The following is a 12,834-nucleotide window of genomic DNA, read 5'->3' on the forward strand; positions in this document are numbered from 1 at the left end:
AGTTTGAGAATTAAGTCTCCTTACTGAGAACTGGTTGCCATCAACTGATTCGGACTCCTGGCAAACCATGTGTGTCAGAGTAAAGCTGCTTCACAGGGGTTTCTGGGGCATCATTTTTGGAAGTAGACTATTAAGCTTTTCTTCTGAGAGTCTTCTCTTTAGACTCCTTAGTAATCCTGGGTATCTATGAAACCAAGTGAGAATTCCCCGAGATCAGCTTTAAGCAATTTGGTAAAAATTTCAAATAAAATAGACACAATGTTTAATTATCTTTAAACATTAAAGTGTTTAGTATTAATCATTAAGTGTTTAGCCTTAAACATGAAGTGTTGGGGAATGCTTCTGGAATTTTCACTCCATTCTGTTTTCCTAATGCTTCTAATTCTATGTCATAAGAGAGGAAAACTGATCAGAGGAACAGTCTAGAACTGAGGCTGCGTGTGATTTGGAGTATGTATTGCTGCCTTTCCTACCTGTCTTTTCAAAACTTAAAAAAATGTATTTTTATACCAATTATCAGAAATATTTTCCTTGAATTGCTTAAAAATACCTTTTTTATTGTTTCTTGTTAAAAATTGAAATATGATCTCAGAGTTATATAATCAAAATTTTTAGGGAAGCCAAGTGTTGAAGTTGTGATTCTTTGATGGACATCTGTTAAAAGTGAGATTTGTTTGTAGTAGTAAGGAAACCACAAAATGCAGCTGACCTCTGAACAACATGTTAGAGGCAATGAGCCTCACGCAGTCAAACATCCATGAAAGTTTTTGATTCACTAAACTTCTAGGATGGCTTAAAGTTTTTTAATTCAGGAAGGGATTTGAGATTCCTCTCTGTCCCTTTTCCTTTTGATCAAATAATTTGTCTCTTTTGTGGAACAACTTATGTTTCTCATTAATAATATTAAAATATTAGTCTGCTGACACACAGTAACAAGGAGTTCAATAACAAATCAGGTGTTTACATATAGAGACCCTGTGATGACTGGGGTTAGAACCATGACTAAGGTCCTGTTTCTCTCTTCAGGGAACTTAGCATCTGTAGCAGGACTAAGAAGAGTAAATAATGTGTATTCTTCCCTGGGCATGATTGGCAAGTTGAGTAGTATTCAGTAGAGAAGTAGTTGTGTTTGGTTTGGAAAGTGAGGAGACTATGAAAGCTTGAGGGATCGATATCATATGAGAAAGCCTTCCAAGAAAAATACATTAGATTTTGGGAATAACGGTAGAGGAGGAAGGGCACAGTAGTAGGAAAAGAGATCCGTGGAGCCAGAGGGACAAAGGGGAAGAAATCCAGAAACCTTGTAGTGGGTGAGGGGTAGGGAATAAAGGACTCTGGAGGCATAGTGGGCTGTACCTCGGGCTGCTGATCACGAAGTCAGCCAGCTGTTTAAGACCACCGGGTGCTCCAAGGGAGAGAGATGGGGTTTTCTGCTCCAGGAAGGATGTATAGCTCAGGAACCCACAGGGTAGCTCTGCTTTGTTCCCAGGGGCACTCTGAGTCAGAATTGATTTGATGGCAGTGAATTTTTTAGAGTTGGTTAAAGAGTGGATAGAAAGTAGGTAATTGATATTGCAGAGCACCGTAAATGCCAGTGTGGGGAAGTGAGTCACTTGGTGGACACGAAGGGAACTTTGAAGGTTTTTAAGTGGAACAGTGATCTAACCTGAAGCTGCATTTCAGGAAGATGAATCTGGCATTGTTGTGTAGCATGAATAGTCAGTTCTGTCTTGGAAGAAGTGTGGGCTGAATTCTTTTTAAGCAAGGATGATCTGTGAGTTTAAATGAACATCCTCCCCGCCTCCTTTTATGTTTTTCCCAGGGCCTAATGAAGTGTTAAATGCTATTAACTTACAAATAAAGCAACAAAGACTGAAGCCTCCGTGCTGTATTTTAGATATAAATTAAAAAATTCACTGCCATTGAGTTTATTCTGACTCATTAGACCTTATAGGACAGAACTGCCCCTGTGGGTTTCCAAGACTGTAATTCTTTACAGGAGTAGAAAGCCTCATCTTTCTCCATGAAGCAGCTGGTGGTTTCAAACTGCTGACATTGCAGATCACAGCCCAATGCATAGCCACTACACTGCGCTGCTCCCTTTAGATATAAAGTACTAGTTACTTGTAATTATAAACCAGAGCACTAATATCTCTTATATCTAATGTCCTCATACACACATTTTCCATGGACCATTTTTATCTTCTCCCTAACTTCCCTGCCAGCATTTCTTTTGACCGATACAACCAAAGCCAAACTCTCCACCTCCTATACCATTGCCAGCACTTCTGTCTCTCATCTGTTTCTAATGTATCCACCATTCTCCTGTTCCCACACAAGCTGCAAAAGTTTGCTTCATATATTCATCTACTCACTTGTCAAATTACATGACTTCTATGTTTAAAGTCTCTTTTCATTCCTGTCCTACCCAAGACTGTTAACCTCCTTAACCCAGTTTTCTTCTCTCTTATCTTCCTCCTCCATTGTCTTATTAGATGCCCTTGAGTTGGTTACAGCGCATCATAACCCTGTGTAAAGCAGAATGAAGCACTGCTAGGGCTTGCACCAGTCTCACAATCATCCCTGTGTTTGAGTCCCCTCGTCAGCCCATCTCATGAGGGTCTTCCTCTTAGTGACCCTCTACTTTGACCTCCTTCCCCAGGGAATGGTGCTCTCGCTTGTAAAGTGCCATTCTGTCCATTTCTCTGCATTCATCAGCTGGAGTTCTTCTTTAAAGAATAATTTATTCTCATCGACTATTTGTCCCAAAATAGTTTATACGGGATATAAAGATTGGATGTGTTCTTAGTTTGGGGCTTTGTTTTGGCAGGTTTCAGAATAAATAGTGTTCTTATAAGTATCACTATGAACTTTTGAATTTGAACATATTTGATGATTTCCACCCCAGTCCATTTGCAGTCATTGATGTTTCTGATGCTCTAATTATTCTGTCTCTGGTGCGTAGGACCCCCTTCAGGTAGGTACTGTGCTTTTTTGAAATGAGCACATTGGTCTTTGATAGATTTCTGCTTTAGGGCACATCTTGAAGTTTCTTGCCCCAAATTGGAATTACCTGCTTTGTCAAGGAGGCTTAGTTAAAAGAGATTTTCTGAGAGGATATGATTTTCATTTTAGAAAGTATTAAACAAATACAAGATAGAATACAGTCATATACAATGGCAACAGTGTCACATCATGTGTCTGAGATTTAAAGACTGTAGGCAATACCACTGATTCCTAGAATGGTTAGGTAAGTTATTTTAGAAAAGGTAAAACTGGAGCTGAGTCATCAAAAAATATTCATATGCCCATTGTAAAGAACAATAGCAAGGAGTTAGTAAAGAATGTGTGTGGAATAGTGGGGATTCCGAGGGAGGAACAGTAAAGAGCCGGACTAGTCTGCACAGCAGAACATTCAGTTGTTTAAAGTAGTGCTTCTCAGCTGGGAATTTGGAATAGTCTCTAAAAATGTCAATAAACAAACAAACCTTTTATCTAAGACCTATGTCAAATTTGTTGAGTACTAGGCTGGGGGAGTCTGGACACATCTTTTCTTTACTTTTTTTTTTTTTTTGAGTGAGTGAGTTAGTGAGTCACTGAGTGAGTCACCGAGTGAGTGACTGAGTGAGTGAATGAGTGAGTGAATGAGTGAGTGAGTGAGTGAGAGAGATTGAGTTAATGAGTGAGTTAGTGGGAGGGTGAGTGAGTGAGTTAGTGAGAGCGAATGAGTTGGACACATCTTTTCAACAGACTTTTTTCTGCTCTGTGCAGCCTTATCTAAGGACTATTGAATTGGAGATCAGACTAAAGAATAGCTAAGCTGTTGCAGTCCTTCTAAATGTGGGGCAGTCATTATGTACATTAGAATAATAGCAGTGGGAAAGCAGGGTGGGAGAGAGTGATACAAATTCATCTTTTAAAAGTTTCTGCATAGTATTTCATTAATAATGCTTACAAGTATTCAAAGAAAAAGTCAGAGTCAATATGGCTCTAGGGGCAGTGGTTCTCAACCTTCCTAATATCGCAACCCTGTAATACAGTTCCTCATGTGGTGAACCCCGGCCCCCCACCAAACAAAATTATTTTCATTGCTACTTCATAACTGAAAATTTGCTACTGTTAAGAATCGGGCGACCCCTGTGAAAAGGTCATTCCACCCCCAAAGGAGTTGCGACCCACAGGTTGAGAACCGCTGCTCTAGGCTTTATGGTCTGAGGTCTGGGAGAATGGTTCTGATAGAAATGGGAAGGTTGCAGGGATTGGTTGGCAGAGGAGATAACAGGTTTGGGAGAATTGAGATGATGGCTATCTATCAAAGGGAATTCTGGTGGTTGTTTTATGACTTGCTTTTTTCTGAATGCTTCATTTACTCTTTTAGTAGGAAAAACTGCTCAACTAGTGAATATAAGCCATGCAGTATTGATAAGGCACAATAACCAACAAACCAAAGTCCCTGCTGTGGGATTGATTCTGATTCATAGCAACAATGAGGTAGAACTGCTCCTGTGAGTTTCTGAGAATGTAACTCCTTTCTCCTAGAGTGGCTGGGAGTACCGAACTGCTGACCTTGTGGTTATCCCACAGAACCTACTACGCCACCAGGGCTCCTCTATTGATAGGAAGGGGGAGTTAATAACTCTACACTTTTGTTTCATAAAGAATAACTAAAGAAATGTTTGCTTTATTTAAAAGACCTGTTCCACTGAAGTGGAAAATTGATGGATCAAATATAAAAACATTATTGATAAAAAAAATAAATAAAAACATTATTGATAAATATTTCAATCATTTAAGACAAAAAAAATAAGTCAACAACCAGGCAATGGACTTGTACAGATAATTCTCAACTGGGGAATATAATTCAGTAATTCGTTCATTCACCAAACATTTTCTGAGCACTTACACCAGGTGCTAGTCTAAGACTAGCGAGTGAGAAAAGCTCTCCAAGCGTTCTGATGGGGAAGGAGATGCGCACTGGGCGTGCTCCAAAAGCATCAGGCTCAAATATGTAAGGGCGTAAAAGAAGACATGTACGGGGAAGGACTTTTGGGTTTTTTATCTGGTTTGTTTACTTTTACTGATTTTTTATTCTTTCAGTTGTTCAGCTGGAGGTTAGCATTCTCAATCTCTATTTAAATCTCTAGAACATCATCAGTCAGATGAAGTTCTGTTGGAACTCCCCAGTATTTGCAATCCTAAGTACTGTTCCCTTTTCAGATTTTTCTTTGGTTTGGTTCTCTAGAAGGTGTTTCCATAATGGGTAGGATACATTTTTCTACCCCTGACTAGAGAGCTCTGCTGTTTCTCGTGGACATAACTTATGTGAGGTCTTTTGACAGCATAATATTGGTTTTGTTCTGTTGGAAGGAAAACTATTTCTCTGGGGGAAAAAGTCACATTTTTTTCCTGTGACTTCATTCAATAGCGAAATGTAGTGACTTGATTCTGCCGTAAGTGAGTAAGCACATCTGAGGACAGAACCGGTGTCTTGGGGTCCTTCTCTGCTTTTCTCAGGGTGATTCTGAGGGTCAAAGGAGATCCATACGAGAAGACTATTGGCAGTTAGTTACACGTTAAAAGAGATACCTACATAGATGTACACAGAATGTTTCTATTTATTTATTTTTAAAAATCATTTTATTGGGGGCTCGTGCAACTCTTATCACAATCCATACATACATCAATTGTATAAAGCCCATTTGTACATTCGTTACCCTCATCACACAGAATGTTTTTACAACTGTAATTAAAGCATAGAAATATCAATGCATTTCTTTAAAGAGTGCCTTAGCAGATGGAAAGTAACTTGTCTAAGAAACTCTCTTCAAATAACATCTTGTGCTTCTGATACATATTTTAAGATTGATCTAGCACCACACAAAACAAAGATACCTATTAATTTGCAGTTGTTGTATCTATTATTTCTTTTAGAGGTTTTCTGTAGGGGAACAAAGTAATGGAATGGGAAAACAAATTTCTGCGTTAATTTTCTATTTGAATAGTACACAGTTGAGAATGTACGAGTTGTAAGAAGAAAAGATGGATGACATCAAGATGTCTAGAGACTGATTATGGAAGAAATTGTACAATTATGTTTGGCATGATTGGCCTATGGAATGATATGACATGTATTAACTTCCAAGCTATAGCAAATTAAAAATAAAAAGATCCAGGAATGAGTTCTGTGCTCACACTAAATCCTAGCTCCAACTTAAGAACATTCATTCTTACATCATGGTCCTGCTTGATACTCAACTTTAAGAAATGATCAGTGAAGATTGAGGGTGCTACCGCAAAGTGGGTGAAGAATGCAGATGGTGCTGGCTGTCAATTGAAACATGTCTGGGGTCTTAAAGGCTGTATTCAACAAGCAGCCATCTATGCAAGGAGTCAATTAAGTCCAAAAGAAAGAAGCACACCAGCTGGTGTGATCCAGAGATGACAGTTACCAAATTCAAAGAGGAAAGTATCAGAACTAAAATTGTAAACACCCTGTTTGGAGAAGGCTATGGACGACGAGGGGAATCCAAAACCCATCTGCAGAATATCTAGTCAGACCAAGCTTCTGGCAGATCCACTCTAGCCAAGGCAGGAGTCCCGAACAACCTTACTACCAGGCAGAGATCATGGCAATCCTGATTATGCAGGATTAAACTCGGTATCAGGCCAGTTGTCCTCCATATAAACACGATCTGATTTAGTACTGGGTGCAAGGATCTCTCTTGACAGCAGTTTCTTCCCTGGCTTTTTGAATGTTGATGGGGTCTTCTCCCTCTTATGTATCATTTGTATTTTTGCCTTTATACTAATGTGATCTTATCCATAACATCTTAGTGCAATGTGTCTTGCATTGTTTTCTGTTGGGTTTCCCAACTGTGAGGCACAGGAGGTATGGATGTATGAAGACAATAACTGATACAAGGTGTTGTAGGGAATGTAGGAGTGGAGGGAAGGGAAGGGGATTTCGGGAGTGAGCAGTGAGGCTAGGAGTGGGGATGGAGCACAAGAACTGATGGTGATTGCTCAGCTCAGTTGGAAGACAATGTGACCACGATGGGGCTGGAGGGGGGGAGGGGAAGGCTTTTAGATAGATGTGGTGTTAATTGTACAACTCCTCTTGATGTGATTGCATGATTGAACTGTTCAATTCAATTCACATGATATGTGAATTATGTGCCAATAAAACTGTTGGGGGTAAAAAGACAGGGATGAGAGTTTTAGAAATTGAAACATAAAATTCTGACTACCTTATATGGATTTTTTTTCCTTTATAAAGGAAACTTGGACATAACTGCAAAAGAGAATTTGCTTCTTTACTTCTGGACTGCATATATACACCAAGGCCATCAGAATGTCAGGAGCCTCGGTGAAGGTGGCTGTTCGGGTGCGTCCCTTCAACTCTCGAGAAACCAGCAAAGAGTCCAAATGCATTATCCAGATGCAAGGCAACTCAACCAGTGAGTTCATGCTGTTTTCTGTCAATTATTTCTCGTCTTCCTCTCTGCCCCCCCCCTTCCTTTATTGTCATCAAAATGTTTATATTTGGGTATTAATCATTTGTATTTTTCTAATTCTGATCAATTCACCCCCCTGTGATATTTGCTGTAGTATATTTAAATTTGGATTCTTTATTTTGCTTCTTAGAGTTGAGATATTGTTAGATAACTAAGCTAGTGTTAATGCTTTCCTCATCTATTAGATATCTGTGCATATGTATGTGTGTGTGAGAGAGAGACAGAGGGGGAAAGAGAATAATTGGTAAGACATTCATTCACATGGTATAAAATTCAAAACGTACAAAGAATATACAGTGCAGAGACTTCCTTCCACCCTATTGTAGTTAACCAGTTCCTCTCCCCAGAGCAACATGTGCTAGGTTGCCTTCCAAATATTTTAAGCAGCAGCATCTTCTTGTAAAATAGTACCCCCCTCTTTTTTTAATAAATGATTTTTATACTGGCTAATTTTTCAGACTTGACTGCTTCATATATTTTTAAAACCTGGATAATGTACTTGATGTTTATAACTTGTAAAAAATGGTTCCCTTAAAATTTTAGCTGAGAGAATAGCCATAGAAACTAATAGGGATTTTTTTTTAATTGGCAAATGTATAATGGTATGCTAAGCACTAAATAAAATGTCAAACAGTCATCTATTGCCAGAGCAGGAGAAGGGACAGATACTAGTTTTATATAATTTAAATTGTGTTAGGCACAATTTAAACATTTCTCTGATTTCTGTCATTCTAGATAGTTGTTAGGAAAAGACCTAGGTTGGCTGTACTTTCCAACTTGACTGCTTTGTGATTATCAGGATTAAAACTCACCAAGATTAATGATGGTTAGTAAAGTTTATGGTTCATTGTTTCTAAGCTATACATTCTGTTTTTGAACTTGTTATTTTGATTGTATAGAAAATGGCATAAGTTTAGGTGAAAATGTAAAATCTCCAAATATGATCTTCACTCTGGATGAAGGATTTCAGAAAAATATTTTATCTTCAGCAAACAGGAAGAAAATAAGAATCCTAGTTGAGCATCCTTAAGGACAGAGAAACTCATTGCTGTCAAGTTAATGCTGACTCATAGTGAGCCTGTGGAGGCAGAGCAGAACGGCCTCATCGCGTTTCCAAGATTGTAATCTTTATTTATTTATTTATCTATCTATTTATTTATTTACATTTTATTAGGGGCTCATATGTAATCTTTATAGAAGCAGACGGACATCTCTTTTTCCCATGGAGGGACTGGTAGATTTGAACCTCTAATCTTTAGGTTAGTTAGCACATTAGCCACTACACCACTAGGGCTCCTCTCTTAAAAATAGGACCATACATTTTAGAGTTTGTATGAGTATATATTTTATATTTACCCCTCTTTACTATGTCCCACAAAAGGTTGCCCATAATGACTAGACTCTTAAAAAAGTGATACCTGATTTTGATTAGAAGCCAATAATAATTTGGCTAATGTAAGCATAGGTGTGGAAGAAGAACCTTTCTGCTCCCATAAAGACTTATAGCATTGCTAAACTCATACAATAAATTATATTATTGAATCAGATCTGAAGACATTGATTTTCACAATTAATAGAAATATTTAAAACAAAGTACACATGTGAGCTTGGCAAAGGAGAAATGCAAGATTTCATAGATGGTGTATTAGTCTGGGTGCTTTAGAGAAACAAATCCACAGAAACTCGTGTCTAAGAGAGAGTTTTATATAAAGGCTAAGTGTGCATCAAGAAAACATCCCAACCCAGGGCTGCCCAAGCCCACAAGTCCAACATTAACCCATTAACCCATATGTCCAACACCAATCCACGAAGTCCTCCTCCATCTCACAAAACACACACTATGATGCCGACTGCAGGAGGAAAGCTGGGTCAATGAATGTGTAAACATCTCAGTGCTGACAGGGGTCTCTACACGGGTGCTCCAGCACCCAGGTCTGCATCGGGGTAGGTCCATGTGGCTTCTCCTTAGGGATATCTTGCAGGAAGTCACCCTTGCAAGTTGAAGCAAGGAACCACTAAGGCAGCTGCACCCTGGTCCGACCATCACAAAGCAAGAGACTCGAGAACAAGGAAGGTGAGGCTCACTGAGCCATTTGTCCCTCCACCCTTCAATTAACCCCACATGTGTTTATCGGCCAGGTTGGCACAATAAACTAACTACCTCAGATAGTATGGTATTTTAAACTGGATTTGAGTGAGTAGGATTTAAACGAAACAGCCAATACTTTATTTGAGAAAGAGTCTAGAATTATAGCTGATTAGAGTTGAAAGAAGCTTTACACATCACCTAGTGCCCCAATTAATGAAGTAGAAACAGAAAGTCTCATATTTGCAGGGACTTTTAAAACTTTTTTAGAGTGCCAATATTAGGACTTGATATCAGGACTCCTGACCCTCCACTGGAATTCTTTTTCTGCTAGAACACACCACCTACCCACACATGAAAATCATCGAGAGACATTTGTGAATTTTAATTTTTCTACTGAAACAAAAAATCTCATGAGATGAATCAGCCTAGGACAAATTAAGGTTAATTTCTCAGTAAATACTTTTCAAGTTGATGGCTATTTTTTCATGGCTCAAAGTTTGAGGTCATTTTGACTCCTTAGAAAGGTTGTCTAAAAAAGAAAAGAAAAGAAAAGTTGTCTATTCCCAGGTGTCAATGGGATCAGGTATCAGGTATCTAAGACCCAGAACAAAATCATACCCAATGCGAATGGGGGGTGGGGGTAGGGGCAAGGACAATTGTAGACAAGTGGACATCCCCTCCCACAGGGGCAGGGAAGAGATGAGCCAGTCAGGGTACAGAAGAGCACCAATGAAACACACAACTTTCCTCTAGCTCTTTGGTGCTTCCTTCACCCCACTATCATGACCTCAATTCTACCTTAGACCAGAGCATGCACACTGCTACATGTAAGAGCCCGAAACATAGGGAATCCAGGGTAGATAAACCCCTCAGGGCCAACAAGGAGAGTAGCGATACCAGGCGGATTAGGGGAGGTGGGGGAAAGGGGGAATCAATCACAAGGATTAACCTAGAACCCCCTCCCAAGGGGACGAATAATGGAAAAGTGGGTGAGGGGTGATGGAGGATGATGTAAGATAAGGAAATAACTTATCTATAACTTATCAAGGGCTCATGAGGGAGGACAGGTGGGAGAAGGAAGGGGAAGAAACAGGGAGCTGCTATCAGGGGCTCAAGTGGGAAGAGAATGCTTTGAAAATGATGATGGCGCTATATGTGCAAATGTGCTTAACACACTGGATGAATGTGTGGATTTGTGATAAAAGATGTAGGAGACCCAATAAAAGTTTTTTTTTTTTTAAAAAGATAGGTTTTTTTCTTCTTGGAAAAGAGTTGCTTTTTTATTTAGAATTTTTGTTATTACTTTTATTTTTATGGTAATTTCTTAGTAATGTTACATAAAAAATGCAACTAATTTTTAAGTGGTTTGGATGAAATACGTTGTGTTTAGAAAGTTTTAAAGACTTGCTTAAAAACAACAACAGTCAACAAATTATTGATTTTAGATTGGGAGATTGCATGCATGCTGAACCTAGAAGTGTAGCAAAAGTGAACTGAATTTGTTATAGCTACATGTTTAGCTACATTATAAGGGTGTTATGCCGGCAGCAAACCTGCCCCTGAGATTAGAGTTGATTGCAGATAGAATGTACTGAAATGTTCCTGTCATAAGGTCTCTTATGAAAAAGTAAGAGAGGGTGAAGAATGCTTCAGGGAAAATCTGAAAACTGAGTAGAAGTTTTGCTTAAGTGCTTTCTGGTCTGTGGGAGGGAGGCACAGATCAATGTTACCGCCTTGACGTTTTAGGGACCCAAGTGCATATACATGGCTTTGTTTAAATAAGACATTCTATTCTAAGTTTCTCCTACTATGGAACCATTTTTATTGTATATTTGCTTCTTTTTTTTTAAAGGAGATTGAGACAAAGTTAATTAACTGCTCACATTTATGGTTAAGTTACATAGGCAGATTAGGAGTATTGAAATGGTTTAAATTCCCCCAGAACAGCAGGAGATGGGTAACAAAGCTGGTTCTCCCTCATGATCTGAGATACCCTCTTCTTGGGAGGGATGCTGAGAAGAATGCTGGAGCTAAGACAAGACTCCTCCTACAGTGGACAGAGGAAGCCTTTCCCCCCAGCCTGTTCCCTGATCTGGAGTTTTAGCCACCTGAACCATGAGCGATCTGTGCACGTTGAAGCATCTTGTGTACATTGAAGCTGAATTTCAGTATAAAGGCACTAGCTAACGAAGACCAAGCATTCAAAGCACTCCACAGTGGCCAGTTCTTCAGCTGCTGTTTCTCCACTTCCATAGCCAATCCTTTGAGAGAGCTTTCCAATTTTTTTTTAGCCTAGTCTTAGTTTTCATTCTGTGAAGTACCTGAAAAACTCATTCTGTCCAGTCATTTCACTAAGAGTCACTAACACTGTTGAAGATTTGGACTTTTAGACTCCTAATTTTACTATTGTTCCTCCATGCCAAAAAAACCCAAACAACCTTGAAACAAGCCCAACAAGGGAATGGAAAATACATGGTGGCACATATACCTAATAGAATATGTAACAGAGAGGAGAAAATTACGTCCTTGTACGCCCAGGTCATAAATGAACTATAGCTACAACAGTTGTTTAGTTTTCTTAAAAAGTTGCAGGAGAAATGGAATTATGTATTCATATAACTTTCAAGTCATGCAAAACTACTCTCTGTTAGTCATCCCATATGGGCACATGGATTAACATATGTAGAAAAGTAACAACAATCATCACAAAATTCAGGGTAATAGTGCCTTAGAGAAGATTGGTGGGGAGCTATGGGGGAGGTCCACAAAGAACCTGCAGAGGTGAGAGGAGGTTACGTTTTGTATCTAGCTGGGAGGTATTTGTTATTGTTATATACCCTATATATTTTGGATGCCGATGCCTGTTTCTGTCAGTAAGTGGCTTATCCTATCATAGACACAGGTCTACAGAATTTCCATACTGTCCTCAGTCTGCTCTTTCTTGAAGCCGTGTAGCCACTGTTTTTTCCCTTCCTGACCTCTGTCCCAGTTTACACTCCCACATTGATTAGATGACTGTCATTTTTGTCACTGGGAGTGTAAGAAGTTAACTAACAAGAATATAAAACTATTTACACAGCATACAGAGAAGAGTTCGGCAGACAACAGTGAAATCAGTTTGGGTCAGTGGCATTAAACTTAAAAAGAATTGGAATAAAGCAAATTTTATTTAGTCTTTTATGATTTCATATGTGGTAACTTATTAGCTGAGCTCCTGGAATGTATCCCTGT

General features: G+C 39.0%; 1 protein-coding gene across 4 annotated transcripts in view; it reads left to right on the forward strand.

Moving 5' to 3' along the window:
* The window catches only part of KIF1B (kinesin family member 1B), a 165,470-nt gene that overhangs the window by 13,281 nt on the left and 139,355 nt on the right, over positions 1 to 12,834 (forward strand). For all 4 annotated transcript variants that reach the window (XM_075550795.1, XM_075550804.1, XM_075550810.1 and 1 more), the window contains exon 2: positions 7,277 to 7,457. In XM_075550795.1, the coding sequence (XP_075406910.1) occupies positions 7,352 to 7,457 (106 nt within the window). In that variant the 5' untranslated portion in view covers positions 7,277 to 7,351. The remainder of the gene's footprint in view (positions 1 to 7,276; positions 7,458 to 12,834) is intronic.

The sequence above is a fragment of the Tenrec ecaudatus genome, chromosome 1, assembly GCF_050624435.1.
Source record: "Tenrec ecaudatus isolate mTenEca1 chromosome 1, mTenEca1.hap1, whole genome shotgun sequence".
In the NCBI taxonomy this organism is placed as follows: domain Eukaryota; kingdom Metazoa; phylum Chordata; class Mammalia; order Afrosoricida; family Tenrecidae; genus Tenrec; species Tenrec ecaudatus.